The sequence below is a fragment of the Rhyacophila brunnea genome, unplaced genomic scaffold (assembly GCF_057557595.1).
Source record: "Rhyacophila brunnea isolate RB1 unplaced genomic scaffold, BYU_Rbru_1.0 scaffold_8, whole genome shotgun sequence".
Classification (NCBI taxonomy): domain Eukaryota; kingdom Metazoa; phylum Arthropoda; class Insecta; order Trichoptera; family Rhyacophilidae; genus Rhyacophila; species Rhyacophila brunnea.
The window spans coordinates 32,569,397-32,584,745 of NW_028233350.1; the positions used below are offsets into that span (position 1 = coordinate 32,569,397).

At 30.0% G+C, this 15,349-nt stretch overlaps 1 protein-coding gene across 1 annotated transcript in view; it reads right to left on the minus strand.

The window, feature by feature from the left end:
* Positions 1-1,438: 1,438 nt before the first annotated feature.
* LOC147064160 (uncharacterized) overlaps positions 1,439-15,349 on the minus strand; it is a 41,872-nt gene continuing 27,961 nt past the window's right edge. Inside the window, exons 7-12 of the mRNA XM_085958667.1 lie at positions 12,749-12,899; positions 10,882-11,039; positions 9,556-9,690; positions 5,371-5,581; positions 3,837-3,981; positions 1,439-1,912 (exon numbers count right to left, since the gene is read on the minus strand). Coding sequence (XP_085814793.1) covers positions 1,750-1,912; positions 3,837-3,981; positions 5,371-5,581; positions 9,556-9,690; positions 10,882-11,039; positions 12,749-12,899 — 963 coding nt within the window. The 3' untranslated portion in view covers positions 1,439-1,749. The remainder of the gene's footprint in view (positions 1,913-3,836; positions 3,982-5,370; positions 5,582-9,555; positions 9,691-10,881; positions 11,040-12,748; positions 12,900-15,349) is intronic.

The window sequence follows — 15,349 nt, forward strand, 5'->3', positions numbered from 1 at the left end:
GGGGGCCATGATCCTCACACCATGGTAAAAAGCGATTGAACAGTGTAAGAATCGTTATGCCTCCGTATGTAGAGCGTTCCAGATCCAGGATATCACTCTTTATTGTGAAGTAGACTCCTACTCTCCATACAGTTAAAACAGATTATGTCTCCCACACTTTTACTATGATAGTATGAAGAACTTGTTATTTTTGACGAATTCGTGGTTCTTTTTGTTTCCTGTAAAGTTGGATACGAGTTGTTTATATAATTTTCGTCGCCATTACTCATATGTGTATTTATTTTTGATTTGCCTAGAACACTAATGGCATTTGCATTTAAAAGAAGATCGACCATCATTGTAATAATATTATCTTCGACCTTTCATTGTTTTTATCAAAATTTTTGCACGCAATCATTTATAACTTATAAAATCTTCTCAAAGGTTATTGAGTTCTGGTAGAATTTTTTTCTTTTATTTACTGACTTCAATGTTTCCAATTCTGCGATTTTATTTTGTTCGTATTATAGTCTCCCTCTTCTTTCTTCTTTTCTGTTCTCTTTTCATCTCCCTATTTATTTTTGTAATCTTCTTTGCTGTATTCTACAACGTTTTCATTAGCTCGTATTCTTGTTTGTCCGGTGGTTGTTTGTTCAGTACAAATCTTGCAATCGATTTTTAACTAACTTCCCGACACGATAACACGATGCCAATGCATTCTTTTAATACTTTTAGCCATCTTTAAGCAGAATTGAATTCATTTTCAGTTAATTCTGTTTTGTATGAAAAGTTATTTCAGAAAAATCCGTAAAAAGTAAAAGAATATTATTGGTTGCTAAGGGGGTGGTCCTAGCAACTAAATTATTATTATATACGTGCGTTACTATGGATATCAAAATGAAATGTCAAAATGACATTTCAGTATTCTATATTTTGTTTGTTTGTTTGTTTTTTATTTACTTAATATCGAGTACAAGTTTGATCATATTGAGCATAATAATTCATCAGAAAATTTAAAAACGCTGTATATAAAAAGCTCTTTTTATCTTGTAATTATTTAATGTATGATAATTTTTTAGTTTTGCCTTAATTATGTCCGAATGTCTGTTACTCCAAACGTTTTGATTGCAGTTTTTTGCATTGAATATTTACTCACATAATAATATTTTCCAGCTGATTTAGTAGCTACGGTGAGAAGCATAAATTTAATGCGGTTCCTTAGGTTTACTTAGAGATTTAAACTGTTTTCGACCAATCTCATTTCTGATTAGCCTTTCCGTACGGTACGTGGTTCGCTTTGTAACCCATATAATATACAAGTGACCCATATAGTTAAATAAATTATCATGTAGGCAGTTGAATTCCACTCGTTATATTGACAGTACATACAAATTATTTAATAAAACAGAACACTTAAAACCTTTTATTTAAATTAATATATTTTTATTATGTTTGACTGATAATTAGCTATTACAACAACTCATGAGGCCTACTGATAGTAGTAGTGACTCAGTAATGTAGTTAGTAATATAGTGAAACAATCACGAACACCCAGACTTTGATAAAATCATATCAGCACTGTTACTTCACCGGGAATTGAATCCGGAGCCTTCAGATGAAAAGCCAGCCTCTTACTCACTGGACTAAAAGAGTAGATACTATTATACAATAATATCTGGTAAAAAAGTTATTTATTTAAATGACTGACTATTTAACTACTAAAGCCATGAATGGCATACATCATTTTATAGTACTATATTTTTGAATCATTTAGCCGAGAATATTCTGTAAATGTCCAAGAGAATCAATCCAATAATCAGGAATTTGCGAAGGATTGATAGTGTTGATGGCATCTTTTAGAGAATTTCCACCTGAAAGGACGAATAGTTTTTGGAATCCACACATCGAAGCAAATCCCATGTCTTGTATTAGCCTGAAAATTATAAAAAAATGTTATACTTACATAAGTATTGTGTTTAAACTAAATATTTATCTGTGTGCGTTTGAGTAGGTGTAGAAGAGAAGGAATACGATGGAAAGAAAATGAGTGATTATCAGCGTGTTTAAAAAATAGTATTCATAAAAATTACACTAAGTATACCTACTACCAAATACCAAACAAATATTAGTAACAATGCACAAATAAGAATATGATATAAAAAAATTAAAAGATAATCGATATTTCCTATACAACGAATTATTATGGAACCTTTTTAATATCGATAGTATTAATAGAACGTAAGGAATATTAAATATTTTTTATTTGTATAAAATTTAGTCTTATATGCTTTGCTTTTCTATAAATAGGCTATTTTTCTATATCTTAAAAATATCAAAATGCCAACACGACCATTGCCAAATACATAAATACATTGGTAGGTCCCCAATTATAAATTCTTAAAATAGGGTCTGCTTAACTCATCCGGTGTACTTCCTTGTACCTATATATTTTTTTGTATTTACACATTTTATACTGTAGAATAACTTAATACTGATCTATCTCTTTTGTTATGTACCTAATATTGTTTTAATAATATTTCGTTGTTTCTAAATGTCATGTTGTGAACGTCTTAAACTTATAATTTGTAATGTCCACAATATGTAAGATAAATGAATTGAATTTATAAAAAATATTATCTTCCTACCTTCCTTCACATTTGAATGACCAGAATAAATAAGTAAACAACTTTTCACTGTTTACATAGGTATTCAATGTCTAATAATTGTTACTTATATATTTTAAGATTTTGGAATACATTATAAATTTATTCTATGTTAGAGGGCTCCCTTTATATCTTATGACGAATTTATTATTGCGTCATTTGCGTTATACAAAGCCCCCCACTGTATTTTACACAGACTTGTATACTAGAATGTTACTCCTCCACCGAATCTACAAAAAAATAAATTACTTCAATTTTGTGGGTTACAGTACCACAAACTTATATGAAGAATTGATGGGGGAGCCACAGTCAAAAACTACTCAATTAAGACTCTCAACTGGACAGAATTGGACATTGGAATGACGTTTTCAATATGGCGTCTATAGGCTTCATAGTAGTTCCATTTTTGACCCTTGTTCAGATAAGTATGTGGGACTGTACGACATATTGCAGTTTATCGAACGATATCTTACTGTCTTATTCAAGGCCTGAACAAAAACGATGCATAAGTGCGAGTGAGAAAGTATTCGGCACCCTTATAATCTCTGCGACACGCGCTAGAGTAAGATAAAAGGTTTACAGATGTGGGAGATGGTTTGCTACGGCGTCGACGTCTAATCTTAGTTTATTGCTTAACTAAGCGTCGATAACCGTGTTGCTAAAATTGCTATTTTTTGTGTTAAACATAAAGTCAGTGGTAGATATTTTTAGTTTATTAAGTAGAAAAGATTCTGTGTGTTGTATTAAAATGTGGTAGCCGTACTGATAAGCAAGAAGATGGTATTAAGTTTCATAGGTAAGTTGATACATGTTCGTGATAATTTATTTTTATATTATAATGTATTTTAATATCAAGTGACCTAGTGTTTCGTTAAAATAACTTAAATTATGAATATCTTTACCTAATGGTTGCATTTTGACCGCTTAAAAATACTATATAACGTAAAAAAATATATTTTAATTCTGAGCGAGTAGTTTGGGCGAGCCCTAGCGAAATGGTCTATGGTCTCAAACATTTGTATACGAATGCGTTTGCTCGCCCACAAACCAAACGCACGGCACGCAGCTTTATTTAGCAATGCAATGGGTGGCGTCTAGATGTATCTATAGTCTAAGGTCTTATTATATGATTTTTATTGTCAAGGTGTCATTAAACTGCTATGAAGTTAGTTCAACATTATTATATTTTCTTACATGTCTCCAATGAAGAGTGTCCTCTGCGGGTCAGTGATATTGAATCGTTTGAATACCATGTTTTTCAAATATTCTGACGGTTTTCCAAATACCTTTGGAGTTCTACCTGATACCTGAGAAGTTATATTTGAGAAATATCCAAACCCTGAAACGAAACAAAACGTATACCATTTAAACATATAGTACAATATATTACGTAGAGATGGCAATGCACGAAAATAAATTCGTTATCTCGAGCTTCGATATTGTGACCATACCTAAATAAGATTTTATATAAATAAAAAGAATTTCAAGTTATACACATTTATATTTTTATAAAAATCGATGTTTTTTAAAATTAATATAAAAAATATTAACACTATGAATTAGTCAAAAATCTCTTAGTCAAAAAATAGAAAACTTAATAAACTAAATTTTAATAATAAATATGACCATAAAATAGATATATATTATAATAAGATGGGGACGTAAACAAAATTCACATGATATAGCATTTTTCTTAAATTGTAGGTCTATGTAATGTTTTCAGATACATATTTATTAATTAATACAGTTTAAATTCTAAATTATCAAAAAAATGTCTCAAATTTAAAGCTTTGCATTTTTCCGCTAGGTGCCTCTTTAAAAAAGGCTCAGTAAAGGGTTCACCTTAATGGACCATCTAATTATTACATGTTATTTAATGGTTATGTTTATCATTAAAATTTAGTAAGCATATTAAGTTTTCTTTTATGGATTGAAAATATAGATATAAATAAAACAAAATATAAGGATTTCAAGTTATACACGTTTATGTTTTTTTTGAAAATCGTTTTTTAAAATAATTATAAATAATTACAAGATAAAAAGAACTTTTTATACACAACGTTTTTAAATTTTATGTTGAATCATAATATAAACTTGACCTGACTAGCTTAAACGATAAAAAAAATGTACTTGATAGAAATAATACTGAAATGTCATATTGATTTCCATAGTAACGCACGTATATATTAATAATTTAGTTGCTAGGACCCCAGACCCCTCTAGCAACCAATAATGGTATCGATAAATAACTTTATAACATTTTTTTAGAATAATAATAATAATTGTAAGTTTATCTTTGACTTAAAATAAAAAATATTTTTCTTTTTATATTTTCATATACTTACAGCTTTATTAATTAATATAAGTACTTTAAATTGTAAATTATCATAACAATGTCGCAAATTGAAATCTTCGTATTTTCCGCTAGGTGCCTCTAGTAGATAGAGAATTCGCCTTAAAATTGTGTTCAAAATAAAATTATACCGACCATAGATTTGGTTGCTTACCGCTGTCACGTTGAAAAAAATAGCATTCCGACTCGTGAGTTATTAGGAATATAATTATGTTTTTTGTATTGTTTTTTTACAAAGATTATTAGGCGATTTCAATTTATGTGAAAATATTTTTGTTTTTTATTGATTTTTTAATTACATAGAAAAACTTAGATTTTATATATTGTCCATTATACACGAAAAACTATGAGAAAAATAAAAAAGTAAATGCAAACCTGGTAAAACGAAGTCACCAACTCTTATATAGGCATAGTCCTCCGAGCCAACTAGATACATTATTTCTGGATTTCTTAGTAAATATATCGCCTTAGTCAATGTGTAGTAATTTAAATTGGCATTCATATCCAAAACTACTGCACCGATTTCTGGTTCATCCCTGGTAACATTGCTGATAAATTTATTCACGTCAGTAGTGTAAAAGTTAGGCTATAAAAATAAAATATTAAAATCAAGTGACCAGGATTTTCATAAACAGACTAGGTATACTTTTTATGAGGAGTCTTATTAAACACTCACTCAATACACTGTGTGCTTTGTGGTGTGTGTGATTTCAAAATCAACCAAGTCCAACTTTAGGTATTTTTGATTTTTTTGTGAATTGTTGAAGAACTACTGCTTTCTAACATTTCTGCATTATCGAAATGTGGAATTTATTAATTTTAAATATTCTATACCTACTCGAAATAATATAAACTTTCACCCTTGTGACTGTGTATTTGAGAAAACAAAAAGTTGTTTTTCTCCTATTCACCTATTATGGACTTAGCTGATTTTGAAATCTAGCGACACTTATATGCTCGCTGATACGAACTCACGATCCACATCTAAAGTATACAGTAGAATACAATAAAGAGTTTTACAGATGAAAGGGAGAATTAATAGAAATTTTAAAAAGTTTGAATGAAATTTTCTCAGAAAATAATATGTACCAAACTTTTCTAATTAACCTCTAACTTTAAGCTAATATGCAATTGACATAAATCTCCAGTGACGTCTTTTGTTAAAATCCCGTCGTATAATGCAGTTATGTGCATACCTACAACGAAAACCTTGAAAAAATTACACATAAAAATCATTTACTGAGAGAGCATTTCCACGAACCCTACCCTTAAACAGCGGCGGTTTTAAGTACATATAGGTCTGAGGCGCTGACAAGTTTGGAAGCCCCCTTGCGATATTTTTAATCTAAGATATTAGTACTTTTAACGTAGCAACCGCATCGTCTGTTTCATGGAAAACCGCCAGTTTCCAAACATTATTATGATCGTATTCATTCGTTCATTTTCAGCCTTTTTTAAATTTGCAACCCTAAATAGCACCTACCCCCACGGGACGACACTGTATACATGTTATATTTTTCAAAATTTTTGGTTAAGCATAAATAATAATATTATGATATTTAACATTTAGGTATATCCCTAAAACTACTATTTTTGGGCTAAACAGCATTTTTGACCAACTTTAAAAAGGAGGTGACTGTTAAATGGACTATTGTGACTTTTGAATTAAATGATTTATAAATCTGACACTTTATGATATTTAATCTAAAGAATTAATGATTAATCATACGTTTGGATGTAGTGGAGATGGCGGCGAAGAGATGAGTGGAGTATGAAGACTGGTAGTTGCTGGTAGAGCTAGCGAGTTTATTTGACAGATTGACAGGTATCTACAGTTTACTTGGATACAATGATAAAAGATAACAAAGGGGTAAGTATTATTGCCTGAGGCAATATGATAATTAGTGACAGTTCTCTACCAAGATAAAATGCGGACTGAGATATTTGTTCAATCGTGATAGCCTTTTTATTGAAACCTATCACAATTGAAAACGCTTATACTGAGTATCCCAGGCCTTCGGCGAGAAAATGCATTTTTAACTATTAATAATATTACTGAGGTAAAAGTTTTTACTTGCAATTTGGTAATTAAATTCCTGTGAAATTTGTATGCTAAAAATGTATGTGATAAACAATGCGTCAGCTGAATGCAGAACTATTCTAACTTACATTTGAAATTTTTGAGGAGAGTTTTTTGAAATAACTTACTGAAATTATTTATTATCTTTTTGGACAAATGGATGCATCATATTTTAGAAGGATTATTGATGAAAAAAATGGTGCATAGACTTGTCCATATAAATAATAAATAACTGAAGTAGGCTGTTTCAAAAAACTCTTCTGCAAAATATTTCGGTACTGATCGGTTAAAGCGGATACAGCGGAAAACGCATTTTGAAAATAGCCGATAAACCGGATTATTTTTTAGTTTGGGCTAGTTTGGGTTAGGTTAGGTTGGGTTAGGTTAGGTTAGGTTAGGTTAGGTTAGGTTAGGTTAGGTTAACCTAACAAATAATCCAGTTTATCGCCTTTTTTCAAAATGCGTTTTCTGCTGTATCCGCTTTAACCGAACAGTACCAATATTTTAAATGTGAGTTAGAATAGTTCTGCATTCAGCTGACGAATGTATGAACAATAATTAAATAAATAATATTAATTTGAGAACCATTCATATGTCATGATTTTGCTGACACTGCTTATCCTCACGGGATTCGTTGATCGCTGCATATGTATCAGTAGAAAATGTACGATTATGTCAAGAAAATAGACAAACTAGAAACCTCCTTAATAAATAAACTGGATCGAATCCTATTCCTGTTCTGTCTGAAGAAATGAAAAAATCCAGATACCTACATAGGTTTTGAATTAAATAAGTACCTACAAGAAAATCATACTATGATAATATTATAATTGTGCTTATTTTTTTCTGTTTAATGAATGTTATATTCAAAATATTTTATGATCCATATCAACACGGGAAATTATTTTAGAAAGGTCAAGTCTGATTACGATAACAGGAAAATGTATATATAATTTGATTAAAAAGGTCATAATAATATTACCATTGTATTTTACTATGTAAGAATGTAATTGAGTACGTCATATTGTATTATCAAATATATTTTTGTTCACAATATATGGTAGGCGAATGAACTATCATCATCATAATCGACACAATAACCGAATGCGGGTATTGGTGTGTCCGGACATCTATTGTATCACAGTTTACCGTAGGATATTGTATCGGAAATAGATGGTCGTATATTATTGAGATCAAATTAATGTAAAAAATAAACACTTATCGTATGTAAAATTCTGTTAGGTGCTCGTAAATATCAAACATCTGATAAAATGAGTGTTTTTATCAGATATTTGATACCAATCAATATCAATTATATTTTTTATTAAATCTAATAAAATTGGAATATTACTGCCTGCAATATTCCACGAACAACGCGTATATGTTTTATCTCATTACTAAACGGCCGTCTCTCTACGGTAAGATGGCTCACGGTGAACTGTGCTACGGTGAAATGCAATACATACAATTTAAATGTTACCAATGGAATAATATAGATGAGATAAGATACATGGGCTACAGCTTAGTTCATTTTCAGATTGTAGTCTGCATAGCAGTTTAAAACCCGGACATGCATATATTATGACGTGTTGTTGCATTCATATGGCACTTGTACTTTCAGTGCTTAGTGTCTTAATTTTGGTTTTTCAAAGACTTGTTGTGACCTTTAAATTATAGCAAATTATCTCGGTATTTTATATTTCAATGAATACATAATAATAATAGTATAAGTTGATTAACAGTCGGAAAACAGACGATTTATGTTCTACAATATGTTTTCAGCTATTTAAATGAGGGTGTGTTTTCGCTTTGCATAATATATGTATTTAAGTTGTAAATATAATATGTATTAAAAAATATAGAATAGCTATATTATGTACAGTATTATCAGATAGTAATACATAAATAGAGTATGTGGGGAGTCACCACAGTGAGTTTTAGTGAATTCTGGATACCAAAAAGCTGTTACTTTCGACGCGCAGTGACTCGAAAGGTTTATAAAACGATTTGGTACTGTTCGGTTGTCAGGAATACAGCGGAAAACACATTTTGAAAATAGCCGATAAACAGGATTATTTGTTAGGTTAACCTAACCAAACCTAACCTGACTTAACCTAACCTAACCTAACCCAACCTAAACTAACCCAAACTAACAAATAATCCAGTATATCGGGTATTTTCAAAATGTGTTTTCCGCTGTATTCCTGATAACCAAACAGTACCAATGATTTTTGTACATTTGTAATATAAAGTAGGTATGATATAATCTAAAAAACAAAGTGTTATTGTTGAAACTTTTTCGCGACCCACTCAATATGCCAATCGACCCAATTTTGGGTCTCGACTCATAGGTTAAGAACCCCTAGTCTGAAGTATTAAATTTGTATTAAAAAATATAATATTTTCTTACTTCAATTCTAATGGATTTAAATTCAAATTCCATCAAGTACCTTCGGTCGATAGTATTAATATTTTCTTACTTCAGTAACGTATGGTAATCCAGCTTCTTCAAATTTTTTAATAAATCCCGGCGTTCCCATAATGTAAGATTTTTTAGTGAAATTTTGACTTTTTAAATAATCAGTCATCACCATTGCTGGGAAGATCAAGTCATTCTGAAATACAGTATACAAAAATATTAAAATAATAATTATAGATTATAGGGGTCTGGGAGACGGGTGAGTAAAGAATTTCTACCCCTTCATATAAGTACTAAAAATATATAATTGAACATATTAAAATATTATGCTTTTCTTGGCAAAATAATGATGTGAGAACCAGACCGATTTTACAAAATTTTGAAAACAGTTATGCAGAATTTATAATCGAATATTTGACTTTTAAATCGTTTAACTTAACTTGTTTCTGATCTCTCTGAACAAACAGAACATAACAAAACAGAACAGTGACAAAACAAAACAGCCAGGGGAAAAATGAAACATTAATTTTTGTGGAATCTATTTAGGTTAGGTTAGGTTTGGTTAGATTAGGTTAGTTCATTATTTCGTTGTACCTAGTCACCCAATCATTTTGAACATATTATAGTGATTAAGATGAGATATCCTATGCTTGCCGGCAAAGTCCCGTTTATTTGAGGCTTTCTAGTGATTAGGAATGCAGAAATTAGGTATATAATTTGATTTATTATGGCGTATTGAAAATCTGTGCTATTAAAAATCTATCAACATAATAGAGATAGGACAATTTCAATATAAAATTTATATTTTTCCTGAAGCTCATAGTTATATTTATCGTTGTTCTGTTTTGTCATGTTCTGAAGCACCTAGTTTCAAAAGCCCCTAAAACGGTTTTTAATTTTTTTTTTGAGTTAGATATGTATTTAGATGGATATTTTTGTTACCTATAATATGATGGCCAAAGATTCAACTTTAAAAAACACCAAAAACCGTCAAGACGTATGATGAAAAATTGGGGTAAATTTCAAAACCCGCTAAAATGGTTGGGTGTGCTTTTCAAATACCCCTAAAATGGAAAGCCAAAATACTCTTTAAATGTAACAAATTAAAAAATAAATACATAAAGTTCACAGATTTAATAGATATGATTTTTTCTCATTTTTCTCAAAACTACCTAAAATCGTTTTTATCATTTTTCTCAGAACTACCTAAAATCGTTTTAGGGGCTTTTGAAATTAGGCGCTTCTTCTGTTTTGTCATGTTCTGTTTTGTCACTGTTCTATAATGTCCCCTTCAAGAGGACGTAACCGGTACAAAATTAAATTAAAAAGTAAAATTATTCAAATAATAAATTAATTGTGTAATAATTTTCAATAAATGTGGTCTTACTGGGTCCAAATCAATTCCTATCTCATTGAAATTAGATGCCGTTTCTTCCTTCGATTTATCGTTGTTATTTGAAACAAAGTGAATTTTCTTTCCCATCGTTTTTAGCTTAGCAATTACTTCTTTCACTCCAGTAATTGGTTGGGTAGTCCATAATACTCCTGAAATTCACACAGCATAATAAATGAGTAATGCATTGTCGCCGTAGGTACAGATATATTGTATTTGATAGAATGCAAGATTCATTGTAGAAATAAATGGTACCTGTATTTTTGAAGTTATTGAAGTTATACTTCTTTAATCGCGTTTGGGAAAACAGATCAGAGTGTATTTTTGGCATGTGACGCGCGCAAATGTAACGCATTAATTTGGCGTGGGACGTGGGGCGGAAGTTTTTCCCGGCGATGCAACATAATTTATTTTGCGCGGCGACGTTCGGGCGTTCCAAATAATGTAGCAACTTGTATTATGATTATTCATTAAGATTTGAGGCTACATTTATGTAAGTATTATTTATGAGTAAAATTATATTTCAATAAATAAATAAATTTTCTGAATGTTGAGTTGGTAAATAATTCAAACAATGGTATGTTGTAAATTTACAATATTTAAACACTTCATACACAAAATACATATTTTTACAGTTTATTGATAATATTTTTCGCATATCCCATGTCAATTTATTTATTAGCGGTTTATAATAATTGAAGATAATAATAACTATTATATTTCATCACAAAACCCAATATCACGTTTCAGTTAAACCATTAAATAGGCTATATTTTACTTTTGATTTGTAATAAATTATTATTGTTAACGAAAATAGTTGAACCGTCATTTCTGTTTAAGCAAAGATCGTCGAAATAGCGGTTTGCTAAATTTTTCAAACACAGATTTTGAGATTGTTTTCTTTCAAAGTAGGTACATTCTGCAATAATATAATTTATTCGTATCCATAATATTATTGATGACGGTACCTATATCGATAAAATACCCTTGAGACGGAAATGAATATAATCATAATAACACGCCAATAAAAAAATGATTTTATATTAATTCATCGTGGGCACTTCTGAATCGATTATAACCGCTGTATGGCAAAGATGAGTTTTTGTTTTGTTACGCCAAAGAAGTATAACTTCTAACGGCGTACATAAGTACACACACCGATTTTTTTTAAATGTTTAATTCATCCCAATTTTTATGTAACTAAGATAATTATCAGTGATACAGTAATATAATGGTACAAATTAACTGAGAAGTCGGTATTATTGTCTGAGGCACTAAGTTCTCTAGCAAGATACAATGTGGAGTGAGTTTATGAAGTGAAAAGATTGAATGAGCTATTTGGAGTGAGTATTACAAGTGAGACATTATTTGTTTGATTGTTCTAGCCTTTTTATCCCAACACGGTTAAAATAAATGCTTACACAAATATTCCTGGTTTTTGGTGAGAAAAACAGTTTATTATGATAAAAATTAATAACGTTACTGAGGTGAAAAAATGCTTACTTGCAAGATGTAATATGACTGTAAAAGTTGTATGCTAAATAATATGTATTATGAAAAACTTATTTTTTTCCTTTCTCACCGAGTCAGCGTTATTAAAAACTGCTGACGGCCTGTGAATTATTAAATAAAAAAATGACAATTACATAAATGATATTAATTTTAAAACTGGGTCACATGGATCCGTTGACAGGCACTAGTCAATAGCACCGCAGGATCATTTTGAAAGTTTTTTTTTTATATAAAATGTCTATAAGTATGGGGCAAGAATTGGGACCCACCTTTATCTCTCTTCGTTTATATAATTGTGGTTCTAGTAGCTGCTATTTAAATATCAATGTCATATAATATTTATACTTACCATCGCAATCTGATATAATAGTGTCAAATGATTCCAAAAATAATTTCAAATCAGCTGACGACAATGATAGCACGTTTTTCATTGTTTTGTTTGTAGTTTCGCCACCGATTGAAGATAGTACAATCAGCATTATTATTAACATCGGCCATTTCTGCAATTAAAAACAGCGAAATATTATACTTTTTTATTTTATTGAGAAGTCATTTCCAGATTTTAAGACCGAACTGTTGGTGGATTATCTCGCGTGACTTTTTTAAATGTGTATGTACCTTCTTACTTTAATTTCTTTATTTCTTTCTTTACTTAAATTAATCGGCAATGCAAATTTCGAATTTGAAGTTTCGGAATTGACCCAGTAATACGACATTTACGATTATGTTTATTTGAAATGAAAGTATATGGTGGAGGACATTGAGAAAATAATATTATTATAAAACCGGCTCCCGACGATGCAACTACAGAATAGGTTAACGGAGCTCAGTGAACCTTTTAAAATGTTTAACATATTACACGGGTTGACAGTCCGCCGAACGGTAATTTATTTGCGATAGACACACACGTTTAGGGATTACAAAACTGAATGAAAAGACTTTTCCGGTATTTCGGTATTTCCAATTGAATAGGGGTATTCGTGAAAAATATAAAAAACAGAAACCAATAAATATAGATATAAAAATCTCTTTAAAGTATTAATACTTGACAGCAAAAATATCTAAATAGATATATGTATGTAACTTTTAAAATAGGTAACGACAAGATATGGTAGAGAAACTGATGCATACAAATACCTATATGGTATGTAATTGAACTATTGGCACTTTCTTGTTAGAATGTTTCAATAAATTTATGAAGTATTCTTGGATGTGTATGTGCCCCCATGGTAATTCCACCTGATGTTTTATTACACTTTTTACACTTAGCTACTTCTTTACATATTATATTCCATAAGAAGCAAAACCAAACACAATATTGCTCACTTTTTGTTATTAAAAATATATATATATTTCTTTATTATTCTATAAGCTACTTTTGAGTAGTTAAACATCAATGCTTATACAAACAAACAGTATGTATTTAAGCACAATTTCAGATACTATAATATAATATATTTGGATAAATTAAAAATCAGGGAAGTAGGTACCTACCGATAATGTAATAATGTATTAAATCTGTACCTGTGCTTACTGGTCATCAAGGTTGAAGGCCAATGGAAATAAACCAGACTGACAAAAAATTAGTCTTGTTAAACCTTGTATATTAATTAGTATATTTATATACACTTTAAATACCGAATATATCGGTATTGTTTGATTTTTAAACCGGTATTTTAGTATCGAAAAATACTGGGATACCGGTTTTGAAATACCGGTATTGAAATCCCTACACACGTTATAATATCTTGATTGGGGTGGCCTTAAGGGCACTGCTGGCGTTCTTGTAATATGAAATAAACTTTATAATGATATTTTTGACAATCCAAGCAAATATTTCAGTGTAGGAACTACACCCACATTAATATTAAAATGTATCAAAATGACAAATAGGAAATCTGTAATCTGCATTATTATCTAACAAATACCTATATTTTCATAGGTAGAGAAGCAGATTCCTTCTCATTAACTAGGGATATAATAATATGCAGAGACTTATAACTTACGTAACAATACCTTATAATAATATAGCCATATATCTTCAGGCAGGGACACAATGTATACATCATTAATTACATAACTTACATTATTAATTACTAATTAGGTACGTTATTTGACTTACGACTGTGGATTGGAGTTGTCGTCGACATGACTAATGGTTTTGAAACAAAGCCATTTTTTAAGTTGTTTGTCCAGTACAAATCTTGCAATCGATTTTTAACTAACTTCCCGACTATCTAGACATTTGAAACTTTTAGAATATATCAGAACACGATGCCAATGCATTCTTTTAATACTTTTAGCGATCTTTAAGCAGAATTTAATTCATTTTTAGTTAATTCTGTTTTGTATTTAAAGTTATTTCATAAAAATCCGTAAAAAGTAAAAGACTATTATTGGTTGCTAAGGGGATGGTCCTAGCAACTAAATTATTAATATATACGTGCGTTACCATGGAAATCAAAATTAAGTGTCAAATGACATTTCAGTATTCTATATTTGTTTGTTTGTTTATTTACTTCATATCAAGTACAAGTTTGAGCATATTGAGCATAATAATTCAACAGAAAATTTAAAAACGTTGTATATTTAAAGTTCTTTTTATCTTGTAATTATGTTAATTATAATTTAACTGAGTCATTTACATTGAGACTTGTTTCGGGATTTTAACCCATCTTCGAAGCGGTTTACTATAATTCTTTATAAGCAACTGTCAACGTAACTAGAGTAGAGTACTAAAGTAGAATTAACAAAAAGAATTGTTTCAAAACCATTATAATAAAGTTCTACCTCATAAACGCCAGTTCAATTAATAATTAAATTCAACTGAATGTCGAAACGGCATATTGACCTCTTAAAGCTATATACAGTAAGGATCGCAATCCCGGAACACACCTTTAATCACGGAATCCGGATTACAAGATTTTTTTTACCATTTCCGATCCTAATA